The sequence below is a fragment of the Perissodus microlepis genome, chromosome 7 (genome assembly GCF_051167445.1).
Source record: "Perissodus microlepis isolate ML-2025 ecotype Zambia chromosome 7, ASM5116744v1, whole genome shotgun sequence".
Taxonomy (NCBI): Eukaryota; Metazoa; Chordata; class Actinopteri; order Cichliformes; family Cichlidae; genus Perissodus; species Perissodus microlepis.
In genome coordinates, this window is record NC_140467.1 from 41777298 (window position 1) to 41794636 (window position 17339).

The 17339-nt window shown below is 39.9% G+C and overlaps 1 protein-coding gene across 1 annotated transcript; it reads left to right on the forward strand.

The window, feature by feature from the left end:
* Nucleotides 1-729: 729 nt before the first annotated feature.
* antxr1b (ANTXR cell adhesion molecule 1b) lies at nucleotides 730-15835 on the forward strand. The gene is made up of 18 exons (XM_084932596.1): nucleotides 730-1052; nucleotides 3763-3834; nucleotides 3931-4002; nucleotides 4108-4189; nucleotides 4308-4341; nucleotides 4592-4671; nucleotides 5301-5369; nucleotides 5455-5535; nucleotides 5618-5678; nucleotides 6037-6135; nucleotides 8316-8385; nucleotides 8571-8649; nucleotides 8912-9007; nucleotides 9131-9172; nucleotides 9269-9361; nucleotides 12589-12753; nucleotides 13482-13562; nucleotides 14271-15835. The coding sequence occupies exons 1-18, from the start codon at nucleotides 853-855 to the stop codon at nucleotides 14646-14648; spliced, it is 1854 nt and encodes a 617-aa protein (XP_084788722.1). The 5' UTR covers nucleotides 730-852; the 3' UTR covers nucleotides 14649-15835.
* Nucleotides 15836-17339: the final 1504 nt, after the last annotated feature.

Sequence of the window (17339 nt, forward strand, 5' to 3'; positions counted from 1 at the left end):
AGAGTTCATTTCAGTTCAGTTCCACTGAGGTTTATTTATATAGACCAAATCAAAGCAACACTGTACAAGCGGCACTTAGTGAGCAAGCAGTTTGTGACAGTGGGAAGGAAAAACTCCCTTTTACCAGGAAGAAGCCTCGAGCAATGAAATAAGTAATGAAAAGAGGTGAGTGGAGGAGTGCTCAGTGCATCACAGTGTATTGCAGGGCTCCCTGCAGCAGTCTCAGCCTATAGCAGCATAACCAAGAAATGGTTCAGCCTCAAAGAGAAAATCCTTCATGTGGACACTTTATATTAACCCTGTATAGTATTTATCTTGTGAATCATCTGGCATTCAGTTCCACAAAAATATTAAAAGCAGTGTGGAAAAAAAGTGTTTAATGTTTATTTGCAGTGACAGCTTTGCACAGTGCATATGTTTACCACTGAGTGGCACTGATGGGTAAGTTGTAGATTCAAGTGAACTACCAAAAGAAGTCAAGGAAAAAAAGAAGAAAAAAAAACAAAACAAGGAAAAGTATGAGTGAAAACAAATACCTGGACAAAGCTGTGGAGTCATTCAGAGAAACACTCTGAGAAGAGAGGAAGCACCTATGCGTGAGAGTTTTGTTTTGTTGTGCAAACTCTTAGCAAAGTTTTCTACAAGTGTGATGTGAGTGGGAGTCAAAAACTCAGTCCCACAAGCCTCACTCCTCCTCTGCCACCACACATCTGCTCCTGAGGAGATGGGACCCTGATCAGGAGGAGAGCTCTCTTCATCCCTCAGTCTGTATGGCTGAAACCTCCAGAGCACTGTAAGGAGAGGAGCCACCAGAAAGAAAAAAGAAAAATCCTTCATCCTGAGACAATATTTATGTTTACCATCTCCCAGGCTGATTGCTCTCCTAAATTTGGAGTGATGTCCCAGTGCTGGTGCAGGCGGGTCGTGCTTTGTGTGGAACTGGGTGTACTGGTGGCAGTCCTGGCGGCTGGCAGCACAGCTCAGCTATTTGAGAGGAGGCAAGCCGGGTCATCGTGCTATGGAGGATTTGACCTCTACTTTGTTTTGGACAAGTGAGTGCTTTCATTTTTACTTGATCACAGAAGAGATCTGTGTGACTCATCGGTGCTTTTTGAAGGCACAGGTGCACGCATCATTCAAGCTGTCATCCAGAGGCAATGATGGGCTGCTAGTTGCCTGACAAAAATATGCTAGTGTGATGTAACTAGCATGTTTTAGCCCACTGAAATATTAAGGCCTTTATAAAGCTGAAGGTAGGGTCTGGATTCCAGATAGAAACTGAATCGAATGTGACCGTAAGTGACATGCATATAATGCATTTTTAATTTTGAAATGTCACCAGCTTGAGACTTTCTGATCACACCAGTAGAAGCCTGATTTAAAAAGAACAGACTCAGTCATCAGATTTGCTAATTTCCTAACGATGTACCTGCCACAACAGTTCAAAACTCCAAGTCATGATATTGCATTTGCATTGTGAGATACAAACTCATTGCTGCTGTGACCTACATCATCAACTTAAAGCTGAATGAATTATCAACTGATTTTCTAGGTGATCAGTAGCTTTGAATCACTGTGCAAACAGCTTAGGAGGTAAAGTGGCCCCTGTTGCACCAATCTGTGTCAGTATGTTTGACGTATGCATTGAAGAAAAAGCACTATATGAATATCTGTGAATGAATGAGTGTGGATTGCAGGGTAAATTGCATTCAGTGGTTAATAAGATTAGAAATGCTGTATATAAAGGCCAACATGGTGAAAAACACCAATTGGAGTTTCAGAGTCTAAAATAAAGCCTTTAAATGTGTTATTTTGTACAATGTGAAACCCCAAAATATTTCTATTCATATAAAAAATGTTGTTTTTTGTCTTAAATGGCTTAAATGATTGTGATATTATAGTACTTATCTTAGAATACTTATTGTTCTCAGCTGCTATTGCGGTATCGTCCCATTTTATTCAAGGAAACAGTCGCGGGTTATAAGTGACTCAAATGCCAAGAGCTCACATAAGGGTTCAATTAAATGTCATGAGGCTAACATGACACTGTTGAACAGGTCAAGTCACATCAGTGTGCTGTTTCATAAATTCTCTCTTAAAAGAGCCGTGCATACATAAATCAAAAACACGCATATCGTTTTCTCTTTGCAAATCACCTCAAAGTTGTAAGAACTGACATGAAGTGTGTTTACACGGTGACATCTTCATGCATGCATCAGCGGATGATAAACTGCCCTGCAGGGATTCCTGTTTTCCAAAAGCGGCCGCTCTTCGCTGACAGGCGCTGCCCACATCCAGACCCAATTTCATCTCTCTGCGCTTCGGTCTGCAGAACCCTTTCTCCATTAGAGCCAGATGTTCCAAAGATCCCGAGTGTTTGGCTGTCTCTGCACTGCGACTCACATCACAGGATAAATGAAAACATAAGGGAGGAGGCGAAGGGAGAGTGCAGAGAGAGAAAGGGGCCACAAGAAGTTGTGCATATTTGCTCCACGAGTCTCTTTAATTACAGCCTTCCACTTAGAGAAATCAGCTGGTTGTTTATGTTGGTCTGCACCTGTCACAAAACCTGGACCCAGGAGGAAGCCATGTAAGGATCAAGTGGAACTATAACTTTGGCTTGGAGTAAAAGTGGGCAATAAAGTCACATAAAAAGTGAGATTTTTTTATGAATAGTATACCAAGAATAGCATACCAGTCCCATCCAACCTTATTTAGCATAACAGCATAGCTGACCAAAGTGCTTTCTAGTTAAAAAAAAAACAAAAACAAAAAGAGCAATAAAAAACTAAAACAAACATATAATAAAAGGAAAATAAATAACAGCAAGACATACAAAATGGAAATAAATAGACAATAAAATGTATAAGAAATAAAATGGAAAAAAATGAATAAAAAAAAATAAGGAGGTTAAAAAATGATTGAAACTGGCAAGACCCTAACTCTGGTACTAAACTTAAAATGTCTTGGAGAATATTTATGATTCTACAAGCTGTTTAAAAATATCAGTTGTTCACACTGATTCCATAATTTGGTGTCCACAACAGCTAAAGCTCAGTTGAGTGGACAGGGGACAAGCGGACAACGGACTGTCCCCACTACAGGTTAAATACCTGGACTCTTAGCCAGCTGTTTTAGAGCTGAAGAAGCCTTGTGGATGAAAAGTTAAAAACATCTTTACGAGCCAAAAAGAAGTCCAGTCACCTTCTTTTAAAGCACTCAACACCAGTAATTTCCTCTTTTTTCTAAAATATTTTTACACAAAAAGATTCAGGTGATAGCCGATAATCACAATAAGAATACTCTTTAACTAAAACACCTTTAATAAGTGTCCACCGTGTTCTCCATCACTGCTGCTCACTGTCAGTGAGAATAGACTCCAGTCCTTCTTTCAGCCAGCAAAAGCTATTATATTGTATGCAGTGCAAAAACAACATTTAATTACATCACATTACAGGGTTATAAGGAGATCTAGACTTTAAAGGCAGTTTCCACAATTTCACAGATATTCAGTGTTTCCGTCTTTCAGCTTTTAATGTCACGCTTTTCTTGTCTGTTTTGATGACTCCCTTTTTATTCTTCCTAATTCTGGAAGCAAAGAAGCTAAACAACAGTAAAACAGCATTAAGTTGTTCACTATTAGAGTATTTCTAAGTTCTTTCTTAGTCAATTGTGTTGCGTGTCTTTTTCAGTCAATTGTGAATTGACTTTTTCATGCCAAAGCTCCTGTGTGTCACTGAAACCGCTGAATCTTTGTTTCAGGTCTGGCAGTGTGCAGCATTACTGGAATGAGATCTATTACTTTGTCGATCATCTGGCTCACAAGTTTATCAGGTACAGTTACGCACAAGCCGTGGCACTATAAGAGTAAAGGGGGGAAGAGAACATAAAAACATGTAACAATCATCTCCGGTGCTTTTGTTTTCCCAGTCCTCAGCTGCGGATGTCTTTTATTGTATTTTCAACAGAAGGAAGGATTCTCATGCCTCTAACAGAAGACAGGTGGCACATATACTAACACACCTAAATTTAATAATAATTTTTATTTTGTTGTATCATCCCCTTCTGATCAGTAGTTTTTGTCCCTTTTCACGTGTCAATAATCAGAGATCAGATTCGGGCGGGACTGGAGGAGTTACGTATGGTGCAGCCAGGCGGAGACACCTTCATGCACAGAGGATTTCAAAGGGTAAGTCATCTGTAAAGTCAATGAAAAACGGACCCTACCCAACAGTATGGCATCTGAGCCTTTAAATGAGGCCTTTTTAAAGTTTATAGCCACTGACGCCTCAAAACTTCCCTCTCAGGCCAGCGAGCAAATATACTACGGGACTGGAGATGGTAAGTAGATTTTTTTCTTTCTTTTCTTTTTTTTAACACTTAATCATAGTAAAGTCTTTGACCCAAACATTAAAATTAATTTCACTCCTAATTCAGACACGTTAGAATCACTCTATAAGGAAACAATAGAAACACAGCTGCTCTTCACATCACAAATATGTTCAAAATATTTTTCCAACTTAGAGATTGTGCTCTTAAAGATTTTTTTTTTCTTTTTAGCGTTTTAACAGCTCTTCCTTCTGTGCTGTAGGTTACCGGACAGCCAGTGTCATCATTGCCCTGACGGACGGTGAACTGAGAGAAAACCAGTTTGACCTGGCTCAAAGAGAGGTAGAAGAATCCGTGTGAAAAGAAACTTAATAACACTTCATTAAGAAGTTTATGAACAATTCTTAACTTAAATAGAAATTTAAAGCCTGTTTTAGTACGAAGAATAAGATAATGTAAATACAGCCTACTGTGTATTTTCTTCTCACTATATTGCTCAAAACACTATTAGAACATTAGAGAACCTAAAGTGTGAATGCATGCTGAACTACTGTACACGCTCCAGAAAGTGTGTGTCCCTCTATAGGTAGAAATCACAGATAAATAAAAGATGGACTGTGGAATAACTTAAACCTACATTCTCTTAAATGGTCATCAGGGGTTGATTTCTTAGGTTTCAAGAAAATTCAAGTTTTATAGACATCTTTGAGAAAAATGAAGTGTCCCGAGATAGCAATAGCCAGGGGTGATGTCACAGTGGCTATGAACATCTTTCATATACTGTCTATAACAGAAACCTCTTGTGCATTACTTCCAGATGTTCCCAGCAGCTGTCAGTGACATGAGAATAACTACAATATAGCTGATGGAGCTTTTACGTTTCAGCCCAACCAAATTCTAATGTGATTCAGTGAGCGTTCACCATTTCACTGTAGCTTGTTTATTCTGTTTAATGTCTCACTTTCTCTCAGGCTGGCAGAGCACGGCAACTGGGTGCCACTGTGTACTGTGTGGGAGTAAAAGACTTTAATGAAACCCAGGTAAATCTAACAGTTAACAGTTAGAAGATCAATTAATCAGTCAGCTAAAGGAACCATTTAACCATGTAGACATATTTCTCCACAGCTTTCAACGATAGCTGACAGCAAGGATCACGTCTTCCCTGTGAATGATGGATTTCAAGCATTGCAAGGCGTCATAGACTCGGTACTAAAACACAATAAGATCGCATTATATCAGTGGAAGGTCCTGCACTAAGTTAAGCTTCTGATATTATTTTCTCTTTCAGATCCTAAAGAGATCATGTATTGAAATCCTAGCTGTCGAGCCCTCCAGCATCTGTGAAGGAGGTGAAGAAACTTGAACTCAAAATACTGTCTCAAAATGCAAAAGCTTGATGTATACATACATCTTTCTACTTACACTTGATCGTTACTTTTGATATATACTCCAAATTATACACAGACAATTACTAAAATCACAGTTTAGCAACCAAACTTGGCACACAGCTACATCTTAGGCCCATAAAAGTTTTCATCATCTATATCAGATATTATGACATTATACTATGACATAACAGTACTGTAGTATCGGTATGGACCAGTAGTCCTACTGAGAGCACTTCCCTCCCTAAAACTCACTCTATAGTATTCCAAATTTACCACAAAGACAAAAGTTGATTAAATGATCAATTTAATCCCACTTCAGAATCCTTCCAGGTGGTGGTGAGTGGAAATGGTTTCCTTCATGCCCGAGATGTACAGAAGGTTCTCTGCAGCTTCTGGATCAACGACACTGTTACTTTGAGTAAGTACCACTTGCAAAGTTTTTCATTTTAATTCATTCTTAGCTGTAATTTCACCTCTCCCATGCAGACTTTATTTATTTAAACCATCACACCATTATGTTACCCAGCTCTCCAGCCCTCTCATTTTTCATAGAGCTTCATTGCAGCTTTCTCTCTCATTGATTTGTTTTGACTAATTACTAACATTACTGAGGCAGTGATACATGCTGAGGGCTAAACAGCAGACTGGCAAGACTGGCAACCAGTTGGTGAATGTGATGAGGCTACAGAGCCAAATACTTCTATGAGTAGTTGCTAAAGACCAAAACACAAAGCAAAACTAGAGTGAATATAGGCTTACTAATCTTACTTTGTGCCTGTAACTATTTGCTAAAACTTCTGCGAAATCATATTTTGAAGTGTCTAATATCTCACACGTGTGAGCTTATTGTGGAGCTCTGCCCCAACAAGACTAAAACTCTTCTGTTTATATTCAGTCATTGCTTTGGACAATGAAATCCACCTCCACCCAGTCAGTGTGCGTAGACTCAAACAGATGCTTTCTATAACTTCTTTATAATGCTGTAAAAACACAAGTGATGAGGGTTATAACTATATCTTGATGCTTGCATCTGGATGTAGCAATGCTATGTTTTCAGAAATCCACTTTTTTGGGTTATAACTATAACTAAATGAATAGTTTCTCACTTTGAAATATTCTTTCAAAGACACACTTTGTTGCAGAAAGTCAGACACTCTGATGTCTTTAACTATTTCAATCAGGAGAGATCATTTGGCAGTATTAAGCATGCTTATTGAATTCAATAAACAGAATCCATTGCAATTAGAACAGGATTTCCTGAAGTTGAGATGCTGGTGTGATGAAGAAGGAGGCTTGGGTGGAGGTCTGAGTGACCAGGCTGAAGTGGTTATGGAGAGAAGGCAGATGCACAAATGAGATCCAAAAGGCAGAAGGACAGAAGAGCACCGAGATATAAAGAAAATGATTGGACTACAGCAATGATGTCAGCATGGAGTTTGACAGAGTGAGAAAGTGGAATTGACGTAAAGAATAGCCGAGCAGTCAAGCACCCAGGAAAGCAGCTAGATGAGCGATTAGAGATTCTCCTTATTGAACTAAAACATAAGCTTCTTAACGTAGAGTGGAGTTAGCTTTGCTCTTTATATAGATTGGAAACAGAGGAAGAAAATGAGTTTGTTTAAAGTTTGCAGGTAAAATACTTTTATTGCAGGATAGCATGTTTCTGCTCAGCACTCAGGGACCCTGCTCTGTAATTTTACACCACCTATTACAGCTGAATAGTCAGGGGGAAGAAATTGGAAACTGGAACCATTTTTTATCTTAATTTTTTATTTAGCATGTTTTGAAACTAGTGATTGATGATTGAGGAGATAAAATTATTAGGAAAATGTTTACTGGGGCTAAAAAGCAAATGAGCAATACAATCATTTACCTGTAGAGAGTTGTCAGAGTGGTCTCTGATACCCAGAGGGGTCTGGTTATTAGGATTAATACAGAGTCAAGGACCTTCTGCAAATACTTCACTTTCCAGAGCTGGGAGTAACAGCCATCTTTTATATACAGTTTGTGGTTGGTGTTTGCAGAAAGAAAAATGTGTGAATCGGTTCAGCCAACAATTATCCTTTAAATGATCAGCAGAATGTATTATTTAGGGATTGCCCTCAGCATTTTCTCCATTGTGCTAAATTTACTTTGGCCACCGTGGGAGTACGATGGGTGGGGGACAGCAGCTCTTTGTTGGCGATGTAAATCCTCGCCCTCATGAAAAGCCATCAGCGCACTCTTCCTCTCCTTTTAATCAGCTGGTATAGCGCTTTACGCATCTCAGATGTCTAAAGGGGAATGTGGATCTCATCAGAGACGAGCACTGTCTTTGCACACTCTAGACACTCACTCAGCCAGGGTAAATAAACCACAGCCCTCCCTCATTTGCTTCATTTTCCATAAGAGCAGGAAGTCCAGGAATTCAAAAAAAAAGAAGATATTTTGAGGTTTGAATCTCCTAAAGTTACAGGACTGCAAGAGGAAAGTGAAGTAAATTTTTCCTTTGCATCACTCACAGCTTTCTCTTTCATCATGGATACTCACGTGATGTGTAGTTTACTTTGCTGTGTGCAGTGCTAAATATAAATTTTCACATTATTTCATTTTGCACAGTGAAAAGACCTTTGGTGGTGAGAGATACCTACCTTTTGTGCCCAGCTCCTGTTCTGGAAAAACAGGGAACGTAAGTAATCGCTGCTACAGGAAACTTTAATGAGCTTCATTACTTCTTATCAAAGTCTAAGCAGTATACACAGCTTGACAGCATGAAAGTGTTTTCATCTGTATCGTTATTTATAATTGCAGTAAACATCTATGAGCACTAAGTATGCAAACCGAGTCCTAGTTACGCTCTTACCTTTTCTACAGGTCTGCCACTCTCCACGTCAGCATGAATAATGGCCTGAGCTTCATATCAAGCTCTGTCACAATCACTGCAGTAGCTTGTGTAAGTATAATGGAAACCAGGAGGGGACAAAAACAATTCCCACACATTACCTCATGGCTAAAAGTATGTGAGGAACTTTATTGACTTAGAAGGAGAATTTGCACATAATGACATAACGTCACAGAAATTTGTCATCTCGCACGCACATTATGCAGGTTAAACCGCTCGACCCACTGCCACAGTGTTCTGAGGTTCATTAGTGGATGAATATAAATAGTGTATCTATGAGCAACATATCCTCAATATGTCCTTTTGTTTGTAGTCTGACGGGACCTTTGTGGCCATCGCGCTTCTGATCCTGCTGCTCCTGTTGACCGTCGCTCTGCTGTGGTGGTTTTGGCCTCTCTGCTGCACCGTGGTATGATCATGAAAAACTTACATCCCAACTAAATTAGCGATGCTTATTTTCACAATTACATGATTCCTGTTGTTGCTCTTTGGTGCGAAAACAAAAATCAGGCACTGTCTTTTTGGTTTGCAGGTCATCCATGAGCCACCTCCACCAGTAATAGAGGACATTTCTGTAAGTGGAGTGTTTCTTTTTTTCTTTTCTTTTTTTTAAAGTTCCTTCCTAAATTTCCCTTTCTTAGAAATAACGTATGCCTATTTTTTTCTTTAGGATGATGAAGATGGTTTTCCAAAGAAGAGGTGGCCCACGGTAGATGCGTCATACTACGGAGGCCGTGGAGTCGGGGGTATCAAGAGAATGGAGGTAATCCAGAAAGCAAACTGTAAATAGATCAGTACTGCATATGTATAATAACTATCGTGCATATTTCCCATTAACAACAAGTATCGACCAGTTGCTCATGCTGGCTAATAGAAATCAAATTCTTGGCTGTACAGTTTAAATTAATCAACCAGCCAAAAAATTGGATTTTCTTTGTTTTCTTTTATTTAACTGAATTATCTCCAGGATTAAACTCTATTTATTTAATGCGATTAAACTCTATCATGGAGCTATGTCCTAATGTGGACTGTTGAGAGGAGATTTAGGATCCAAAAGTGTGGGAAGCAGAAGAACGAATGTTTAACGAGGGCTGATCCGTTTCATTGTAGCTTATTCCAGAATCCAAAAGAAACAGTCCAAAAGGAGGATACAAAGAGGAATATGAGGAATACTAAAGAATCTAAGGAGTGCAGCCAGAGGTCTGTGCTGCGGAGCAGGATCTGGGCTTATCTCTGTAATTGTTAACCCTGGGTTTTCTGGACTACAAATACAGATCACTTCTTTATTGGGTTGTATCACCATGGTAACTTCTACTGTAGAAGCACCATGAAGTCACGACCTACTGACCAACCAGTTCTCTGGAAAATAGCATCAGTATTCCTGGAAGAGCAGCTCACACCCTCTGTTTTTCAGTAGCATTTAAAGTCTCAAATCTGACTCATTGACTTTCCTTGTTGGTTGCAAAGAATTGTTTCTGTTTATAAGCATTATTATATAATACTAAAACAGGACATCTGTTTGCATTTGTGGATTTTAAGTCAAACTGTCATCATTTAGCATAAACGGGGCTGCAGCTGAAAGAATTGAAACTTGAACTGTCTTACACGCATTAATGGAACAAAAATTCTAATCCATCTCATTCTCCTGTGTCTTAATGATAGGATTGTGATGTCGATAAGTCTGTCAACCTACACAGTTGATATTTTTGCCAGGCTTCAAATAGAGTGACTTTATTAATATAGTAGGTCTTCTCCAGCCTTACAGTCCAAAATGTTTAAAGGCCTCACACGTTCATGCAGCACGTTTATTACTAAAATACTGAACAGTGCTTTTCCTCCAATACACATTCACACCTGTAGCAGCTGTGTTATATTCAGTCTGTATTGTATGTTTAACATCGTCATATTTTTCTAATATTATAGTTTCATTTTCACTGGTAAAATCAGCTGCTTGTCACGCTGTACACTACACTGTTTGTGATTAGTCAGATGCTCCTTTAATGTGTACCATTTGGTTAACTTAGCAAGCTGATAATCAGCTTCCTGTGACTGCTCACCCTGAGTGCCGATATTAGGGTAAGCAAACAGAAGATGATGGAAAGATATTGTTTCTTCACAGTATGAGGGCAATATGTAGATGCACGCAAAAACGAAGGGCTGACTGGGGTTTAAGACGCAGGAGGAGAATGAGGTGGAAACAAAGAGGGAAACAGGAAGTCATACAGGAAGCAAAATTAACACAGAAAACAAAAAAACTCACGTTGAAAGTAAAACAGGAACAAAACAAAACAGACAAGAATACTAAGACTTAACAAGGCAACACAGAGGGGCATGAGAACATGAAAATATGAAAGCACTCGGGCGACTATTACAACTAATACTACTATGTCGGTCAAAGATAAGACAAAAATTGGAATCCTGGTAACAGGAAAACCCTGTGACTATATACTTATATAGTTACCAGTCTGCTTGTGTGCTAGATTGCATGCTATTTGAGTTTTTAAGTTGCTTGGCAACTTAAAAACATCGGGCTCTTGTTGAATCTTACACAAGTGAAAATGAAATTAAAATGTTCTAATGTGATTGTACATTTTATCTGGTGCTGCTGACTGGTTTCAGCCTCACTGATATACACGTGGCAAGCTTCACTCCGGCATTCAGCTGAAAGTAAATGCTCAAAGACGGGAATGAGATCAAACAGTAGTACAGCAAGCATACACAAGAAAACAGGAAGCAAGTCAGCCTTTGAAAGAGATGAGTATGCGACTCTGTGCTGGTCGGCACTGAGTCACTTTGTTGTCGTGATTAGCTCTGAGAAACAGAAAGAGTTAAGATGAGGCCCTGTGCACAATAAACTGCGAAGTCGGCATAAGTGCTCCAAAGAGTGGAGCGGTTTGGTTCATGGTGTTGAGATAAGAGCAAGCAAGCTGTTCCCAGTGTACGCTGAAATGTGAGAGGAGGAGGAGGAAGACAACAGAATCTTCAGACCAGAGAGGACCAGATGTGTGCGTGCTTTGGGAGGATAAGGTCAAGGAGACAGTTGTCACCCAGTCAGTGTGAAGTTTTGGGGTTTTTTTTAACAGACTGGTTGTGAAGTCTGAAGAGTTTTTGCTGTGAACACTTCCAAAACCAGCTACGGAAAGTATGCACAGCTTCATTTATGTGCCTTTTCTGCCAAGTTAAAGCCTTGGTGGCTTGTCTGGTGCAGCTGAAAGGGAGTAAATTTGAGTAATGAACTTTCAAGGCTGCTTTGACAGAAATGCTTTCACTCTTACTGTGCCGGGTTCCTTTTTTAGCTTTATTGGTGACTCTGAGAATCGAGATATTTGCGTTAGAGAAAAACTCAGTCGGGCTCTTGTTGAATCTTAAGATTTCTTAGTGAATATGGTTTGAGACTTAATGCTCTATATCCTCTTGAAGGTTTAGAAATAACACCTAAATGTAAAACTTGTGTCGCAAATTGAAACAATTCAAGTCAGAGCCAAAGGAGCTACTTTTGTGTGTGTGTGTTTTGAGATCTTGTGGACTTCAGTGGACTGGCTTTAATTAAAACCCACACAGGAATGCTTCAAAACATGTTAATGTACAAGGAAAGAGATTTTTTTGTTTCTTTGAGTAAAAAGAAATGCGGCACATTGTGTCAAACACAAACCTCATTTATAGCAGTCACAGTCAGGCACCTTGACACACGTGCAGAGGCAGTAGTAAAACTAGAACCCACTGGATGTGATTTTATTGGCTCAGATCTTGTCAGTTCTCCAGAATCACAACTTCGGTCCAATTTTTCACTTTTTTCTGGCTTCATATTTTTCCTCTTGGACTCTACTAGAGAAGCTTTGCATGACTGATGACAAAATCCTTATTTATCTTCTATCACCCCTTCATCCATTCTCTGCTGAGATGTGGAGCTTTTTTTACCACCGTTGGAGACCACTGGAGGCTCCATACTAATGTGGCTGTCTGAAACACAAAGCTTTTCTTTCTTTTCAGGTTCGATGGGGAGATAAAGGATCGACTGAAGAAGGAGCCAAACTGGAAAAGGCTAAAAACGCTCGCGTTGTGATGCCCGCGCAGGAGTACGATCCTGCTCCACTGCGGCATTACTACAACTCACACAAATCTTCCCAACCCCACAAGTGGTACTCGCCCATCAAGGTGCTCCAGTATTTCACTTTTCATGTCCATCTGTTTGGCAGTTTGTTCATGGCCCTTCTGTGCACTGTGTTTTTCAGTAGACTTGCTTGCCATCAAAAAACGTGCTATTTTGGTCTAATACACTCTCCCGAAAGAGATTCTTAATATCAAGAGTTACACTTTCTGGTTAAATAAGGGTTAAATAAATCCAAAGTATTACTGTAGCTTTCCTGTTTTGAAAAAAAATTTCATCTCAGCTCTACTTGCTGGCTTTTCCCAGAGTTTTAAATCTCATGGCAATGACACAGAAATGTATTACTGCCATAAAATGTATTCTAAGGCATGGAGCACATATGTAATATATAGATAATAGTGTTTCCAGATGCTCTTCTTTGACGTGTAGGACCCTTCCTTACATATGTCTTCCAACACAGAAAAAAAAGACTTTATGTATGACCAGGAAACAGTTAATACAATTGGTTTCCTCACATATTAGTCAGCTGGATGGATGGTAATAGGAACCAGACATGCACTGAGCTAACCCCTGAATATGGAATTTGTTGAGCGGGTGTTATTTCAAACAAAATACATTCTTTGTTTATCTGTCTCTTTGTCATATTAAAGCCTCCTGAGATACATCTGGAGCAAAAGTGCTCCAGAGCCAGGCTGGCAATTAACTGTGGATAAGGGATTGTTGGTATTTTTATTTATTTATGCTGTTTTGTTTTGTTTTATTCGTCCTCCTTTAGGGCAAACTGGATGCTCTGTGTGTATTTCTGAGAAAAGGCTACGACAGAGTGTCTGTAATGCGACCTTATCCCGGAGACAAGGTGAGGCATGAGAAAATAAAAGGTAACATTTTAACCTCCTCTGCAAGGTAACACAGCTGGATATTTCACGCTTGTAAGATGAGCACACGTTGAAATAATAAAAGGATTGCGAACCAGCTATTTCAGCTTGTGGCAGGAAGACATTTAAGAGTCTGAATTTATTATCTTTGGAAAATAGGAATGTTTGAAGTTCAGGATCAAACAAGAAAAAAAAGAAAAGTGGAGTGGATGGAAAATAACCTTGAATCTTATCTGCATGACATTAACTTCACTTATCCAATACACTAAACATTTTTAGGTCAAAGCCGCTTCAAATCACAGGAGTATTTACTTTAAGGAAACCCTCAAGTGGCACAGCGAGTAGACAAAAGTGAAAACAACTGCAGCATTGTCTGGAGCATTGCTTTCATCATCTGCAGAAATCATTAAGAGTAGATGTTGCCTGCCTTCCTAAACTCCCAGCGTCAGCACGGCTGGCCTGTCAGGAATGCTGTTTTCTTCCACAGCGCAAAGTAATGGTGGAATTTTCTCTTTCCATCCGAGAGCTGTATCGCTCCAAACCTGCTAACCTGCTGTGCCACAGGAGATGTTGGACTTTTCTTGTCTTTATTGCCCTTTTTCTTCATGTCTCTCACTGTACAGTTGAAGTACTTGACAAAAGCAAACTTCTCTATTGAGCCGTGAACACTTCCTGTGCTCTAATTACAGGGCAGGTGCATAAACTTCACCCGGAGTAAATCCTATCCTGCTCCTCGCTACCCCATCTACAAACACCCCGCCACACCTGTCTACACTTTGCCCCACAGCTACCAGCGCCGTCTGTCGGAGGGCAACGAGCTCTCCCACTTGCCCCCCTCTCCAACTTCAACCCTTCCTCCTCTGCCATCCACTCCTCCGCCATCCTCCACCAGCTCGCCCATGTACACGCCACCTCCAAACAGAGCCCTGCCCTCAACCAGCAACAGCTCTCTCTCTGCTCCTCCGTCTCCTACTGGCTCTCTGCCGCCTCCACCTCAGGGTCCACCTCCGTGTAGAGCACCACCTCCATCGCGGCCCCCTCCACGCCCCAATCATGACAACCACTGATAGCTAAAAACTGAAATACTGGAGGATCCCAGCTCCGAACGGGAACCTAAAAAAGGGCTTTTCACTGTGTCTTTTCACCTGGTGATCACCCACTCGTGGCCCACACCTGCCATGATATGAACTGTGACTTTGTTTTTTTAAGTTTAAAAAGTGAAAATTTTTGGTGTAAATGAGCACAGCTTTGGCTAATGGAGGTAGCATTCATTTCTTTTTTTAAAGAAGTTTTGCTATTCAAATCAGATAATTTGGTCAAACATTTCAAATTACCAATGAAAATTGTAACCTTTGTCTTTAAACTGTCACGAGTTTGAACAGCAGAAAACCCAGTGCTTCATCAAAGGTATCATGTGTTTTATACATGAGAGTTGGTCCAGGAAGCAATATTTTGTGAATGAATGTTCTTTGAATCACAAAAACATACATGTACACACATTGTATTTAATGGAAGTTGATTGTTTTTAATACTATGAGTATTTTTGAGGGTTTTTGGGTTAATTTTTTTTAAAGTAAGCAGAGCTGGGCGAGCTGTTTTGCTACAAGTGTTTATGCTAAGCTAAGCTAACTGCACCCTAGCTTCACATTCATCGTACAGGCACGAGAGTGGCTTTGATATCCTCACCTAGCTTTTGGCAAGAAAACAAATAAGCATATTTACCACCGTTAAGATTTACACATTGCTGACACAAACATTGTTTGCTGCAGAGAAACTGGTCCACTCGCCTCGTCAGTGTGGAAATAAATTCTTTCGCAGACCGGAGATGTTCGAGTCTTCAGACACTGAGTTTGGCAGCGTGTGACGCTGTTTAAGTTCTGTCACAAATGTGACCTCTGGAAAGTCACTGTGCGACTGATTCAGCTGGCAGAACGGCAGACTCAGATTTATGTTACGTCTGATTTGTTCACACCACTATGATGTGCAATAAATCACTTTAATGATAACTTTCCTTTCCTTTTTTTGCCCCGTGTCAGAGATTTTATCAGAAATTTGAACACTACAGGCACCTCTGCAAATGTTTCCATTCATTTTGAATGAATAAACTCCTCTCAAGTGTGTAGTAGATGTGTATAATGTTCAGTATCACCACGTAACCTGATAAATGTGTGCACTTGTTAAGCCTAAACAGATTTTAGCTTGTCACAGTGGAGAGAAGACAGCTACTAGTATCATAGCATCTATATATTAAAAGAAAGTCATCTTATGAATCGCTTGTTATGACTCAGCGAGATCCCCAAATCCACACCTGAAATATGTGCCTTCAAAACTACCTGTATATTACATGCAATTTTATTAGGGACACTCGAATAAAAAACAAAAATGAATTAAAAATATCAATTATCTTATATCTACTGTCATTTCAGAGGACAAAACTATATTCATTTGCTCAGGACTGCAAGACTGAGAAAGTGGAAAAAATATAAATAAGGTTTCTTTTCTGAGTGGCTCCATGAGCTTTGAAGCGGAGGAAGTGAGCTGCCTGAAGTGATTCTTAATCCTTGTAAAAAAAAAAGAAAAAAAAGAAAGAAAGAAAAAGAAAAGAAAAGAAAAGAAAAGAAAATGCCCAATTTTTCCATATATGGAAGTCAGTGGGAATGGGGAAGTAAAAGAGGCAGATGGACTTTACTGCTGTGCTTCAGTGGGAAAACACCTACAGCTGAAATGTGGACATATACATACATGCATATATAAGTTACTGAAAGGATTTATAATAAACTACAAAACCAGAACATATAATCACAACCACTTTATTAGGGTACAGCTTGCTAGTACTGGGTTGGACCCCCCTTAATTCTTTCTGGCATAGATTCACAAGCTGCTGGAAACACTCCTCATGATTTTGGTCCATACTGACACGATAGCATCACACGGCTTGTCGACTGCACATCCACCCTATTGGAAGAAGCCATCAGAAGATGGATATACTGTAATCATAAAGGGATGGAGTCAGCAGCATTACTCAAAAAGGCTGTGGTGTTTTAAATATGCCTGATTTTTACTACGGTGCCCAACGTGGTCCAAGAAAATATTACCAACGGCATCACATCACCACCACCAGCTTGAAGTAATGATACAGGCAGGATGCACGGATGCATTGATGCACGCGTTCATGTTATTTACATAAACCTCTAACCCTACCATATGAATGTTGCAGAAGAAATGAAGACTCGTCAGGGTGGCAACATTTTGCTGTCCAATTTTGGTGAATTTTTGTGGTTAGGGTGAACTGTATAGCCTCAGTTTCCTGTTCTTAGTTGACAGGAGTGGCACGCAGTGTGTCATATTCAGAGGTGCTCTTCTGCATACCTTGATTCTAAAGTGATTATTTGAGTTATAGTGGCGGGGAACTGCTAGATATTTAGTCTTTTTTGGACTGTTCTCTGTAAACCCTAGAGATGGTTGTGTGGGAAAATCCCAGCAGATCAGCACTTTCTGAAATACTCAGACCAGCCTGTCTGGAACCAACAACCATGCCACGTTCAAAGTCACTTACATCACTCTGCTCTGCTCACTTTGAACATCAACAGATCATCATGTCTACGTGCCTAAATGCGTTGGGCTGCTGCCACGTGATTGGCTGACTTTTGTGCTAACAAGCCGTTTATTCAGTGTGCCTAATAAAATGGCAAGTTAGTGTATATCGTTGCGATAGGTTAAACCATATTACAACACATTTTCCGCGATTTGCTTTTCGG

Coding starts and splice junctions, on each gene's coding strand:
- antxr1b (XM_084932596.1), top strand. CDS start 853: ATGTTTACCATCTCCCAGGCTGATTGCTCTCCTAAATTTGGAGTGATG. Junction 1,053..3,762: donor CTCTACTTTGTTTTGGACAA/GTGAGTGCTTTC, acceptor TCTTTGTTTCAG/GTCTGGCAGTGTGCAGCATT. Junction 5,536..5,617: donor TGCAAGGCGTCATAGACTCG/GTACTAAAACAC, acceptor TTTCTCTTTCAG/ATCCTAAAGAGATCATGTAT.